At 47.5% G+C, this 15,567-nt stretch overlaps 1 protein-coding gene across 3 annotated transcripts in view; it reads left to right on the forward strand.

Moving 5' to 3' along the window:
• Window positions 1-15,567, forward strand: part of LOC106748084 (DNA-directed RNA polymerases I, II, and III subunit RPABC3) — a 54,687-nt gene that overhangs the window by 27,724 nt on the left and 11,396 nt on the right. For all 3 annotated transcript variants that reach the window (XM_014626284.1, XM_014626283.1, XM_014626285.1), the window contains one exon: window positions 437-617. In XM_014626284.1, coding sequence (XP_014481770.1) covers window positions 437-617 — 181 coding nt within the window. The remainder of the gene's footprint in view (window positions 1-436; window positions 618-15,567) is intronic.

Raw genomic sequence — 15,567 nt, forward strand, 5'->3', positions numbered from 1 at the left:
AAATCCTGCGCTTAATTAAGCGTAGGCACCCGGTATTACGACGCAAATAATACGTCGATGCCGTTATCTAGTCGTTGAAATAATAAAGTTAACTCAACTCGGCAGAACTGGCTTTTTAATGAGGTGCAAATATTTGAGAAAGGAAAGGACGCGCTTTAGTTTTTAGTATACGCGGCGGTACCGTTGCGATCGCTAATCACTCATAGCCGTGATCATGCTTAATTAACCTATGCAGGTATTTCGCGTAATACTTGTATTTTTCTATAATATAATACGTCACGTTTATACTTTCTCTTGATCTTTTTGACGTGATATCTCTCAGAAGAACTTTATTCAATACGTTGTTCCGGTTCGCGTTCTATATTTCACGAGTTTTTACGATGTGCTGGAAGATGTTCTGTGCGTCTAAAGAAAATTAATTCTTTTGTGTGTTCAGGTGACAAATTCCGCCTCGTGCTGGCCACAACGTTACGCGAGGACGGTTACCCGGACGGAAACGAATGGAACGCTACGGAACAGGAAGGCGGTTCCAGGGCGGACAGTTTTGAGTACGTCATGTCCGGCAAAGTGTATCGGATCGAAGGCGACGAAGCCAGCAACGAGCCTAGTAGCAGACTGTAAGTAACCATCTCTTGTCTCTTACCGACCTTCGGCTCGTAAGATCATTCTAGGAGAAATCTCTCATGTGTATTTTTTTCTGATTGAAAAAAAAACCTAATTAATGTAGCCAAATTAACAGGTGCATATTTTTTTAATTAAAGAACGGATAAAATTAGAGATTGTCATCCCAGACTGATCTTACTTTGATTTATCAATTTTTACACGATAACGTGTATAACATTTATCTTGTTGATAGAGAGTTAAGATTCGTTTGCACCGCGCGATTTTTCACACGATCACGATTACGTTTGCACTGTGAAGCGTGCTGTAATGTGAGATACACAACGATAATCAAATAGGGATGGACTGTCTGCTGATAAGCGAAAAACAGCTTGTCAGCTTATCGATGTAGCGCCTCCAATCCGACGTAATCCTAATTGTATGAGTTAAAATAGTGGATTACATTTGTAAATTTCTAATAAGAATAAGTTGCTGGCATTTCTTTAACCCCTTAACGGTTTTTCTACGATTAGAAAGCTAATGTAAATATTAAAATAGTTTTCCAATATTGTGTTATATCATAACTTTAATGTAATTATTTTTCATGCCCGAGTTAACACCGGCACGTGCACTTCTTAAAATAACATAAAATAAAACGCCCGAGTTAACTCGGGCTCGCGCGTTAAGAGGTTAATTAATCGTTACGTTATCGATTTCTTTGGTGTGTAATCTTTTATTTGTTTGTTTCGAAGGTAAAAATGAAAGATTCAAACGAATCTATTATATATAATGCCTCGAAAAATCGCGTGGTATAAACGAATCTGTAACTCATTGCGTGTCCGAGCAGAACCATGCGACTTGTTTAACACTTTGACTGCCACGTCACCCATATGTAGGTGATGCATGAATTTCCGCAGAGGTTTCGTCATCCATTTTTAGATGGCGATCTTACATATTAATTTATTCACGAGAAATATTCTTATTTAAGAACAAAAGATATATTTACATAGTAAGAACAACGCTTAATAAATATGATATTAATAATATATAATGATATAAAAAATAATAAAATTACTTATTTTTTTAAGCATTTTTCCTCCAGTCCTTGTCCATTTCTTCCAGTGGTTTAATAAAATGTTAAATATTATAAACAGTATATTATTGTTATAAATATTGTTACAAGCCGCGACGAGCGGGCCTGACGCGTGGCAAAGGAGAGCGCGATGTTGTCAAGCGATCGTCATTGCACAGGACGAGGAAGCGCAACAAAATACGATAAAAATGCTTAAAATAAAGAATTTATAATATTTGAACATCAATTAAACTATTGAATGTTCAATGGAAATCGACTGGGCAGTCAACGTGTTAAAGTGTCGATAAAGACCACAAAGAGAAAATATAAGGATGTGATCGCATAAAATTAATATTCAAGTGAAATTCGCAACGTGTGTACCGCGGTGGGGTCAGACGTAACATCGGTATTTCTTCGCGAATAAATATCGAAACACTTCTAATAAAATTTTCGAATTCGGCAGACACTATGAAACGTATCATCCCACAATGTTGCTTCCGGGTTAGAACACAGCTCGTCATTGTACGCTCGCGCGTTCGAAAATCGTCTTAAATGCCGCCGGCCTTTATGCGACAGTCGAATGGCGGTCGCGATAACCGTGTTTTGTCGATCCTTCGTTATCTGTGAGAGCCTCTCTGTGTGTCAACTTCGTTCTGCTCGGATACACTACACCGACGGCCTGGTATATCGGGCGTACGCACGGACATCAGACGTCACGATGCGTGACGTCGTTCTAACGCATCGACGCGACCAGACTTTCTGCTGTGTGGTCTCCTATTGGCTCGCTTCCAGCGCTCAATGAAGCCGCTCTCAGTGAGCTTCTGAAAACAACTTTCTGCGTCGCTCGCCCTCATAGAAAAATTACGGGCTCTCTCTTTCTCTCTCTCTCTCCATTTTTCTCTCTTTCGTCGTTGTAATAATAGATTTTAAACTACGTCTCTTGATCGATCGAGAGCCGCTCGATCTTGCTGAACATTTTATTGCGACGGTCGTTCTTACGTAATTAGTAGACGCGAACGGCGACGAAGTAACGGAATACTAAATATCGCGCCAAGTCAGACAGGATAAATTTTCGTTCCGTTGATTAACGGTACAAAGTCGCGCGGCGATTGAAATGCGTATACAGTGAGCATTTTTGCCTCCGACATATATTCGACTCTCTCCCTCTCTCTTTGTTTTTTTTTTTATTAATAATTAACATTACTTAAACAAAATTGTCGTTAAAGAAAAATGGCTCTGGAAAGATAATTTCCTTTGTTGAGTTATATTTTCGACGTTATTTTCTCACACTTCTCTCAGACTCGCGATTCCGCTCATTCGACTTAAACTGCAAAGGATGCAAATAAAATACCAACAGACTCGTTAATATTGTGTGTGAAGTAGCCGCCGGCCGGCTCCTGTATGAATTACGTGTTGCGCAATTGTCTAATGCCCGGCTCGATTGGCTCGGCACGAGCGCGCCGAAATAGTGCGTCATCGGTGGCCACTTTTAATAGCTCCTTTATTCATGAAGCGTGAAAGGAGCCTGTGGTTTTCATGCCCGATTGTGTGTTCCTAATTATTCGTAAAATTCCATCGTGAAAAATGGCAGCAACGCGGGCGACAAGAGAAACGACGTTCCGTATGTGCAAACGATCGATCACTCGGCTCGTAGAGCCATCCCATCGATACTACGTATTCCGACTGTACATTCGGGTTAAGAATAACAGCTCGCATTCGGCGCGTTAAGGGCGAAATTGATAATTGCGTCAGTTCGTTCCCCGGTCGGAGCCTCGCAGGAAGGTCACACTCGCTCGCGCGCTAGAGAGAGAGAGTTCGACTTTCCATTTAAACGCCGGACGAAACGCGGAATTGCGCGATAACCCCGCGGTTTGACCGACTTATCGCGCTGACCTTGGGACGACACGGCTGTGTCGCGCCGGCTCCCTCGTCGCAGGTTGCCGCTGCGCGCAAAATGTGCCGTCCTCTGTTGACGCTATTACAGATAGAATGTTGTGTTGCGGAGACACGCGATAAGAGGGGGATGGGAGGGGGGTATCAGCTCGCGATGTGCGGGCGACGCGGATTTGCGAGGTGTTTGGAGCTCGGTCGCGCGAGATGTCCGACGAATCAACGTTATTCCGTTCTCGGTGTGAGGATTTTCCGATCGTTTTATACGTCAGTTCGATGAAAAATGAACAAAACAAAGCACGGGCTCTGACTCCAACCTTACCATTAGAGGATTAACGGAGTCTCGCATCGTTCTGATAGGTATGGAATGTAATGAAAACCTTGATAAATTTATATCTGTCGTGTGTCATCGGTTGATTGGATTGAAATTGGAATTTTTCGCTTCCGTTGAAAGCTTGAATACGTTGGTAATATGAGAGATTGGACAGATGGACATGCCAAATCTCTCTCTCTCTCTCTCTCCTTCTCACACACATTTCCAAAAAGTTTGAAAGTATAGTAAGAAAATTTAAAAATATATGCACAGGTATGTAGATTTTTTCATGAGTCATCTGTGCCACGTGACTCATTAAGCAAGAAATAAACACAGAACTCGCGAGTTAATTTTATACATGCGGCAAAAAAAAAAAAGACGAAGCGCGATGTACCAGTTTGTTTTACATTCGAGTTCTTAAATGCGTCAGAGGATAAAGAAGAAGAATTCTCGGTCGCTTCCGCACCACACGTCGGCTGAAGGTTACGCAAGTGGAATACGTCACGCGTAATCGGACGAGCCTGCGCTACGTTATGATGCTCGTTAATGATGCGCGGCAATCGCTTTCGCCACGGTAGTTTATTCTCTTATTATTGGGTCTTGCAATTGAAAAGCTTATCTCCGAATCGAGTTAAAAAGAAGAAAGAATTGTAACCGAAAATTAGGTTTTTATGAATTTCTCATTTCGCGAGCTTTCCGCAGCTTTGTGAGCTGCAACCTCCATTTCTCTCTGGATATCCATTTAAATCGGTTAAATGAAAATGAGCTCTTCAATTGGCTACTATTTTATCCTAGTTGCACAACAATTTGTAACGGACGGGCAGGCAGGCCATGGCTTACAGCTTGCTCGCTTTATCAGGTTGTTTTGACGGAAAGGTTAATATGAAAAGAAATAATATTCACATATTCAAAGATATATTTGGGTGTAAACTATTTTTATTTTTGTTACGTCTAAATGTTCTCCGTTTGACAGGTAGATAAACGGTAATTCATAGACTCGAAAATCAAAAGCTATTTCGAGCAACGCGATAAGAGCGGAAATTTAAGGAATATGTTACAAAGATTGCGCTATATTTAGAAATACTATCAAGCAGCTTAAAAATAAGCACTTGAATCGGAGTTAAGTGTTCCGAGGTATCTTAGTCTCCGTTTCATCGATTGCCGTGGCAGAGAGTTTGTTAACTCTAAGGTCGCGCATTAGCCGTGAGGACGCGATGATGCGGGAAGACGTTTAAAAGCTCGATCGATAACCAGACTTGTCACGCCGTCGTTCGACGCGCGCTTTGCATAGCTTAGACAATGCGATGTGTGTGTTGTAAGATAAGCGAAAACTCGCGAGTGGCCGAAGCCCGAAGTGGCCGATTACACTCGACGTTATCCGGTCGGTAACAGCGCGCACGAAGAGAATACAGCGGAACGAGCTTTCGGAGAACAGGGAGCCACTCTGCGTTCACTCGGTAGGTAATGAAGCGGGTGAACACAGCTGGTGGTATCTCAGTTTTCTGGGGGCGTTAGCAACCCGTTAAAGAGTTACTCGGCTGGCAAAGGCCGATTCGAGAGCACTTCACGCGAAGAGAATCTCCTTTCTTTCTCCTTCTCGGGGGAAGAGAAGCCGTGGCGAATGCTTGGGTGAGCTTCTCGATCGAGAATCTCGTTATCCGATAATCCCGAAATGCCCCCATCGAGATCCACCGTAGCGATCGTCTGATACGAGGCGTGTCAAGGTAGATTTGCACTAGTCGAAGGTAAGATGAGGCATAATGCGGTTCCCGGTTCAAGATACTTCACGTCCGACCGCGAAGAAACATTACCGTCAGCAATTCGAAGATAAAACGCTGTCCGTAAAAATCAGAACACCATGATGGAGTCGAGATACGTCTGCGATTTCTGCAGAAGATGCCTATAACCGGTGCAGCACACTGAAGAAACGATTAGCATTTCGTTTTGTCATTTGATCAGCCGTATTGGCACAGGCTGAAATGGTCCGTCGAACGGAGGGATCGGGAATGACGAATAGCACGATATTGTGTTTTCGGACGAGTCACGCTTCTGTTTAGGTGAGAATGGTGCCCATCGACGATCTGGTGAGAGGCGTCTTCAAGAGTGTATTTGCACCTGGCATGCCGCATCAACGCTCGAGGCATTATAGTCTGGGGTGACAGCAAATCACTTCTAGTACCCGTACAACCATTGCCCGTTATGTCAACGAGATTCTCGGGCTTCCGTTTCTGCAGGGCGTCCCTCAGGCCATATTTCAGCAAGGCAGTGCCAGACCCGCGTGTAGCTACATTTTTTTGGGGATCGATTTGGTCAGTTAGATCGTCGGATTCATCGCTAATTGAAAATGCATGGAACGTGCTCGGGTGCTGCGGTACGACCATATAGCAACAAATGTCGATGAACCTTGGACACGAGTGAATCACGTCCGGATGGCTATTTCCCCCAGGACACCGTTCAAACTAGAACGTGCCATCTCGGCTCCGTTGATTTAAAACCGTTTGTACATTTTTATATCGGTTAATAGTTCTTCCGACTTTTTATCATTTTAAATGTGAATATAATCTTAAATAATGCAAGTAATATCAACGTAACTCTTCAGTGAGCGAAAATAAAACTAGAAGTCAAATTGGGATCTATGCTCGGCGGTTCCAGCGTTAAAAGCATTATTTGATTCCGTATCCGGGTTATACAGACCAAGGGTGACTACAGCAATTATTAGTTCACACCCTGTATGTACGACAACGAAATGCTAATCGTTTCTTCAGCATTGCCTGACATACATCTCGCGTGAAAATCGCAGGCGTGTCTGGGCTCCTTCATTGTCTCATGATTTTTGTGAACAATAATGCCCATCGGAACACTTGGTGATACTCAAGAGAGCCATATACATGTAGGAAGATATATTGAAGGAACGCCAGATTAACATCGCGCGATCGTAGCCCGGACTATGCTGGGTAAGAAATATCGCGCCGATGAAGCGCGCGCTGTGATCGCTTAACTTCGGTATTGCTTCCTCGACGTGGTAGAGTGTTGTGCGCGCGTTAACTTTTAGCGACGATCACGAAGGATTTCAGCCGCGAGAGCGAGCTTGAACTTGCGTCTTGACCGCCGAATGAAGAAGGAGATCGCGACCGTCGACGACGAGTATTGTAGTGGCGAGAGTAGCGCCGCGCCACGAATTCGCGCGTGGCACTCGTTGGTACCGCGCTCTCGCCCGTCCACCGGTGACCAACGAGGGGCGTGACAGCTGGGAAACGAATTATTGATCGGGGCAGCTCGAGACCCCGGAATGAGTGTAGCTATAATGCCCGGCAACATCGCGGCAATGCGCAGGTACATGGAGCCTGCGTCCAGGCCGGGAATTGTCTTGACATTTCGCTATCCCCGACAGCGGGACCCCGAGTGATCTCCGACGAATCGGAGAATCCCTCGCACTCGCATGATATTCAAGACGTTCTTGCCGATGATATTGATCTTTGAATGCTGACGAGACTCGACGAGCGATCGACGCGTGCGTAGACGCGTCCTGCTTCGTCTTTCGAAAGCGAAGCCTTTGTTCCATCCGCCAAGATCGAAATTGCCGATTCCCCCCGCGCTTCTCTCTCCACGTCGCGATCTCGGTCGATGCTTGGTCCGAGGGGGCGAATCGTCCGGCGGAACTTGCGGCCTGAGATTTCTTCGATCGCTTTGAGTATGCGGGACTCCCGCGAGAGTCAGCTGATCGGGATTAGTGCATGCGCGTGCGCGCGGCATACGCTTGCCCGATTGGTCGATACTTCTGCCTAGGACGCGCAAGGTCGTCCGGGCTGTCAAAATCAGCTGACGCTCCAACGACCAATCAGCTGACGCTCGTGCTTAGATGAAAGCTCCGTCGTGCTCAAACTCGCGCTTTGTACACACCACCTTCGCCGGACTTTCCGCCAGATTTCCCGTCTATTTCCTTCATATCGGGAACTTCCCCGGCTGAGAGTCGCCGATGGCGGTCTATTAATAATAATAATAATAATCGCGAGGGATAAATCTCGGCTGTTTCGCGTAGTTAGGATTAAACAAGCTCGCTTCAGCGGCCCGTTGTTTCTCTCTCATGTTGCTCGTAATGTCTGTACGCGAGGGAAGGAAGTATTCGTACGATTAGATTTTATCCTGCGCGACATTAACGTATAATTAATCGTCTGGGAATTCAGCGGTTTTAGCGAGAAGGAGGGAATGAGAAACACGGCGATCGAGGGGGCGATCATTAGAATATGATGCGAGAGCCAACAGGTAACAGGAATAGCATTAAGAGCATTTTAATTCGGATATACCAGGAACTACTGTATCTAGAGGGTCAAAACCGGACGGTTATTGCGTATACACGCGACACACCTTGCATTCGCGCGAGTAAACGCTGCGAGGAGTCGTGCGCTGGCTGCTCTCGAGAGCAGGCTTTTCTTCGTGACTCACGTCAGCTGTTCCACGGCCAGGTTCTCAGCAGTCCGAGGAGCGGCCCAGGGCCGCCGGGATGCGTGTGTACCGTGGTGTATATATACGCGACGCGGCGCGGCCGACTCGCGGAAAATTTAACCGCCACGTCACCTGACGTTGCGTCGCGTTGAGAAAACTCGGGCGTTTCGGCGCTCTCGGGTAAAACCGTCGCGGAACGGCCGCGCCGGGTCGGACGCGTTACGTAAACTCCGCGGGGCGAAATTGTGGCGTGCGGAGTTTTTGGCAGCCGACGTGCAAAAACACTTCCTTCTCTTCTCCGTCGTGTTACGTACGCGCGCGTTATTGATACGATCGCGGGTACCGTGCGCCTTGGGTGAGTCGCCGTTATGCCGCGGTTATACAGGGTGAGGTGCTTGAATTGCCATCTAAAGTAAATTAATCGATATTGGAGTTCGGAAATCTTCGAATTTAGACAAGTCTGACGAAAGTCAAACGATCTTTAAAGGGCTGGACTTTGTTTAATTTTTTTCTTCTATGTGGAGGCGCCAAAGTCACGTGAAGGTCAATTTCATTTTTTAAGCGGAATCATAAAAAATATTACGTGATTCTATTAAAAAAAATGTAACAAAGTTGGCTTTCGTGCGACTTTGGCGCCTCCACATATAAGAAAAATTAGATGACAAGAATACAGCTTCTCCAAAATCACTTTGGTCTAGAAAATTCTTCTGTAATATCGACATTTGTTAAGTTACCTTAGGTTTCAAGCGTCTCACTTTGTATGTTCGAAGCGACATCGCAATAGCGCGCGCCCCGACTCCGGCGACATTTCAACCCTTTGCGGCCCAGATTATCCGCGGCTCGTGCCAGAAGGTCTGCGTTAATTTGGCCGCGTCTCCCGGCGGATTACCGCAACGGTACATATCTTCGCAATTTTCGGCGGGCGTGTCGCGTCTATTTCTTCCTGCGCGGAGATTTCAGATTCGAAAGATCGTGTATGTAATTTCTCGCTGCTCAATTTGGAGGTCACGAGACGGTGTGAGAGACGTTGTACAATCGAGAGAACGTGAGAACGGCTTGAAACGATCAACTATCGCGTATGCGTGTGTGTGTGTGTGTGCGTGTATATGCGTGCTCCGTGTAATTCTTTTTTTTTCTTTCGTTTTCAAGTCGCCGCGTCGCAATGTATAATGTATTCGACCGAGACTTTACTTTAATTCAGCCGAGCCGCAGCGTTGACCTGTAAAATGAATCACGATGCACCGCCGCAGTAGCGCATTTCCTAGCGAGCCGCCTAGCAGCCTTGTACTTTAGAGGTTGCGAATATATTATACGTACGCGACGAGTGCGGGGGGAAGAGGAAGGGAGAAGTCTTGTATATAGTCATCGTTACGTAACGCGTGGTATTACGCAACAAGCGCGCCGCCGTTGTTGTGTTTATCAACAGCTGATTTGTCTAACGATTTTCGCGAGAGCTCTATTTAAAACCTCTTCCTTTGCGCCTTCCAATATTATAGTTCGATCCTATGTTTATCGCTTATATCGGAGGAAAGCGCAGCTCCGCGCATCTTGTTTCACCGGCGACATCAGATCCGAGAGTTGCGACATTGTCTAGGTACTCTGATGTTAAAAGATGCAAATTCCGAATCGCCAGCGTTAGCCGAGCTGATCGCGTGAATTGCAAAATTTAAGATTATTTCCGTTTGAAGATTACTTGACGCATAATCGGCTCTTGAAAAATAGCTCTTGAGGTTTTATTTCTTTCATAGAGCTGCGCAGAACTACAGTTATGCGGAACTTTTGTTGATAAAGACGACGAACAGTGAGGAATGACGAAGGTGTAATGATAATGTACGCGGTAATGTGCAAAAAGGAATTCTTAATTAGGAGCGCCAGCGAGGCGTGTATAAAAGCGTTAGCGCGAGGTATCAATGTTGCGTTATAATGTTCGCGAACGATGCAACGAATCTGTCCAATCACGGGCGTTTAAACCGACGCCGACGTCATTCGCTGGGAAAGGGGAGCCAGCCCGAGTTACTAAATTATGGTGCATTAAAATATCTCGCTGTTTGAATTGAGCATCGTGTTTCGTTCCAGTAACCGCATCGAAGACTCGCTGCATTCGTACAAACTGGACACGTTGCGCGCACTTATTTTTTATCGCCGCGATCTATTCAATGATACTTTTACTCCGGCGCGCAGACTACATGAGAAACCGCGGGAGAGGCAAAAACGCGTCTGGCGAGTCAACAAAGTCATTGGAGTCACAAGTTATGTTTGAACGCGTAACAATAATAACGACGACGGCAGCAACGTGTCGCTTATTTATTGTTATGCGCTGTAATGACATCGGAAGATCGTGAAAATTTCTACGCGTCCATCGGTAGCTGGCATGTGCGAATGATTAATTTCGCTTGCACGGTCCTATCGTTATCGATCGTTCATTTACCGTTCGATCGCATAGTCTCGGTCACTTGAAAATTAGTATCGAACAGTGCCCTATTTTTTACTATTTAACACGTCGTATATATTTCTCGGCGTCTATAAAACGCGACTACTTTTCCCTCGCATTTAATTCCAACAGATACCGCGACATGATCTCGCCGATGTAAAGTGCTTTCAGCGCTCTGTCTGATTTATCACACCAAGCGGAGCGTGTCGCAATTTGTCAAGGATGTTTCGTGTCTTCGGTGAGAGAAGAAAAACGTACGATCATCTTACGACCTCGAGGAGTCGTCGGTTTAATCGATAAAACACCGGACTTATTTATCACGGCTCGAACTGTAACGCGGAAAATTCGCCGTAAGGTGATTAATGGCAGAGTCGGGCGGCCGAAGCTCCTGCGCAGGTAATTTCTTCTCCCCCGATAACCGTGGCGATGCTGTCGGCAATCGCAGGCTCCTACCCGGATGCGAGCCAGGCTCTCTCTCCGGTTCCCAGGGGTGACCCAGTTTCATCTATCCCCTCGGCCCACACACCTACCTGGCGAACCTCCCTCGCGCACACCTACGCGCACCCGTTCACAGTGTATTCCCGGTGTTTTCGACGTGCTGCGTTACCGCGTCGCACGTTTCAAATCTAACGGCGTTGCATCGAAATTCGTCACGTTGCATTTCGTCGTTCAGCTTCGCGAGTTATCTCTCCTCCTCCCTCGGAGTTGGAAATTAATTCTGAGAAATCGACACGGATGTAGTTTCTTCTCTCCCTCTCGCCTTATTCGAAGTGCAGCGCATTCTTCCTCCCGTTGGCTGAGTCGACAAATGTGATTTGTCCTTCGCTGTATCTCCATTATGCCTGCGTTCTCGTGGGTCGGAGGTGTGCGCGTGCTCGCAACGTCCCCCGTTTTCGAGGCGCACTCCCTCACCGGGAACGCTCCTGGGGAAAGGTCAGACAGTCAGAGGCTAACCTAGTGACTGGAATTGGGTCAACCCCTGACGGGGGAGACCGCTTGCTCGGTACGCGGAAGAGTCCACGTTGCTGCCGCGCTCGGCCGGGACGCACGTTTAACGGGCTTCCGGCTCGATATTATTCGGACTAGTCGAACTTTCAACCGATCGAAGGTCAGCTGCCGTCGCTGGAACACGTGGTTGTTCAGCAGGTATCTCTTTTTACGAGCGGACAGTCGGGTTAATTGCGCGACACGCAGATAAATGCGAATAATATTTTCCACGCATCAACGATCCGCTGATCATTAGTCGCTATTTCTATTCAATTTCGTCACGTTTGTTCCCGAGTCGGGATATTTATCCGTGTTAAATCTTTAATTCTGTTTCCACGCAGTGGGAGCTAAAAAATAGGTTTAATTGTAAATTCTATTAATATCGTTTATTCTTACTTTGACCTCGATGACGTCTTAAATTGCCATTTTTGCTGTTGAAGCGTCGAAATAGGTTGTTCCGGGTAACGTTAACATTACATCCGCAGAATTAAAGGCTCAAGAGAGAAGTTTGCGATAGTCGTCAAGGTTTTCATTAGTCTATCATCTACTTAAGTAGACGCAAATTAATTTAAAAAACATTTTCAAACGGCGTCAAAATTTCAGCTTGGGTTAAGTTAGTAGTTGTCGTCCATTTTTACCATCGGTTTCGCCGGACGGGGGATGGAAGGGGGGAGGTTGAAATAAGCGGTTATTAGATTCACCGTAGAGCGTTACGTTTTGACGCCTCTCTTTTTCTCGATTGCGGACGGAATCGTTTTCGATCTCTCCGCGCGCGCATAATTTCCCGAAGAATCGTCGTCCCGAGAGGAAGAGGGAACGTCTACGTCACGTGTCAAGTGGATTGTCATAACGGTGGCAAATATCAATCCTCGCGCGATTAAGAGGAATTATACAGGGGAACCGGCTCGGCGGTCTCTCCATCAGAGAAGAGGAGGCTTCATCCGCGCGCGCGGAAGCTTCCACGAAGCTCGTTGAATTCGCCGAGGAGCGCGATGACGCGTTGCACGAATCCTGCGCTCGGAAAAATCGCCTAACGGCATGCATCTTCGCGTCATCTCTCGTCAACAATTATTGGCGTATCGCGAGCTCTCGACGTGTAGAGATCGTGAAACTTATAGCGAATCGAGCATGCTCTGCCCGTCGAGAAGACAGAAACTTCCTTGCACTTCGGAACGCACGCCTGCTGTTCTCCCGGCTCGGCCCGACACAGAAAATTGGAATTTTCAGCGTGTCTGAACGGCCGCTGGAAACCCTCGTGAGTCGATACTCGTTTATGTTTCACGAGATGGCGAGTTCCATAACGTGTCTGACTGCCGCACAAGCCGGGCTATATCCGCTCTCAATTACGGAGACCGATTTAACTCGGCCGTACTCTCTCTCTCTCTCTCCCTCGTTACATATTACCTCCCACTAAATTTACATCGTTGCGCGACTTTTTTAACCCGAACGATATATCTCGGTGCGAACTTCATCGATCGGCCGACCGATACTCCGCCGCTTCTCACGCACAAACCGTGACATTGAGCGCGCAGTAGATACGGGCTCTACTCTACGGCAGCCGAGTGATCGCGACGGTGTGCCCCGGCCACCACGTGTTGCTTCCCGACTCCCTCGCGCCCTCGCGGCGTGCTCGACACATACAAGTAGAAAAGTTCCCGTCGTACTGCGCGCCCTCCCGATAGGCCCGCCTGTCTCTTTGAGGACGCTTAGAGAGGCGCGAGATTAATGACGTTACATACGAGTACAATGCGAGATATATTCAGGGGATGCTGGAGTGGAAGTGCGATGCGAAGGAACTCCATCTGGGTGGATCCGAAAGTACCGATCGGCACGCCGGAAGAACGAAATGGACAGCTGCGCGTATCGCGTCTGGCCGATACTTTACCGTTCTTTTCCTACCGTGGGCTTTGGAACGAAATTCCGAAGATTCAGCAATGTCCTCTCATATTATCTTCGTGGAACGTATGAACGTCTCTTTTGCACGTAGAAGCCACAAAGATTTTATACCGAATAAATATTGTCATATGCTAATAGCTGCAGACGCTACATTAAGCCGATAAAACTCATTTTTGTTCATTTCCGTTGTAAATTAAATCCTAAAGCACGTTTTACCGTGCAGGAGCTCTCGCGATTTTCTGCGTCTGATACGAAGAATAGCGCGCAGAAAGGAGGTAAAGCTCGATGATTCCGGCGTCCTCTTGAACGAAAGTGCGCTCGCCTAGTCGTTTTTCTTTACGGTTCACGACTTTGCTCGTTGAAATTTCAATCTGAATAGCGAAGCGAGCGGATTCTATTCTTGCACGAGCTGACGCTCGTACGCTGGTCCCTTTGCATCGTATCCTGTATAGCGGTGATACATTCTCGTTTTGATTTCTGCACGAGTCCTTTTCCCATGCCAAGTGCGCAACGCGAGCTTGTCGGCCAGCCAAACACGCCGCTCGCGCGTTTTATTATCTCGCTTTATCGTTGCGCTAACGGGCTGATCGGTAAAAACTATGAGCACGCCGGTGTCCCGATCGATCAAGATTCATCCCACGATTTTCCCGCCTGCTTCCTTTTCCCGTTAGTAGTGAAAGCACCTTTAATTATTCCGGCCGTGCGACGTAGGATTGATTTATCGACGTATTACGCTCGAATCGTATGACAGTGAGCTAAGAACGGTCGCATTATGCGAGAGTTGCATCGAATGACGTAGCCGAGGAACGCGCACGAGTGCGGTTGGCCGATCACGTAACAACGATATTTAGTCCCTCTCTCTCTCTCGGTCTGACTAATGCGTCTGTCCTCCACTTGCGCGTCTCGCAGCGCATCATGACTCGTCGTGATAAAGACAGTCTGACGGCAGGCAGCCCTCGAGTATATCGCGCGATCTTTTCGTCGGCTCACTGACGAATGAACTGTGTTTCGAAACGTAATGAGAAGTAGAAAAGTGAACGAATTCACTAGAATATTTGTCATCTCATTGGCCGATATCTAGTGAATTCGCTCGCTTTTGCAATTTTCACCACGTTTTGAGACACACGACCGACAGAGTCGAGTAGATACAGACATCACGGGGCCGCCCAATAAGAAGGCGCGGAAGAAACCTTCGCAGATTCACCCTCGCCTTCTCCCTCCAGCTTTCTCCGCTCTATTTTATTTAATTGCCACGTCGCAAATTCCCCTCGCGGGGGGTTGCACGAGGAGAGACGTTCCGACGACTGTCGCGCAAAGTCCGCTAAAGTGCGAATTCGACCTATCGCGAAGTACATGAAACTCTCGAGTTTACATCCTCGAGTCTGCCCTTACATAATCGGAGTTCGCGTTTGGCCGCCATGTTATCTCGTCTCTCTCTAACGCGAGTAGGAGGGCTCCCGCTTCTCAACGATAATCGACTCTCTCGACGGCGCGCGCGCCCGCTGCGTGTGTGTGAGTGGCGTAGGAGGAGGGCCGGAGGGAGGCCAAAGGTGGCCTCTCCTCGACCCCTCCGCGACAGCGGTTTCGAGTGGGGGAGCGGCGGACGGGAGGGGGAGGGCACAGGGGTGCCGCGACCGAGAAAAGTGTGCGGGCAGCGCGCGCGCAGGTGCGCGCTCCGGGTTCCTGCGTCGCGTCGTGTTGTGAGTGTGTGTCTACCCCGCGGCAGAAGGTGAGGTGCCGCGCGTCGTGGTAACGTAAAGCGGGAGATTTACGGAATCGGTCGCGTTTCCCGCCGGTCGATGATGAAAGTGACGCGACGATGAGGGACTCTGTGCCAACGGCGTCGTGTGGTGGTGGTGGTGATGAGCGGCGAGATACGGTAGTAGTAGCGGTCTAAGATTAAGTCGGCCCAGGTTGCTCGGTGCCGCACACCTG

Source organism: Dinoponera quadriceps, unplaced genomic scaffold (assembly GCF_001313825.1).
Source record: "Dinoponera quadriceps isolate SergipeBrazil2010 unplaced genomic scaffold, ASM131382v1 scaffold2420, whole genome shotgun sequence".
Taxonomy (NCBI): Eukaryota; Metazoa; Arthropoda; class Insecta; order Hymenoptera; family Formicidae; genus Dinoponera; species Dinoponera quadriceps.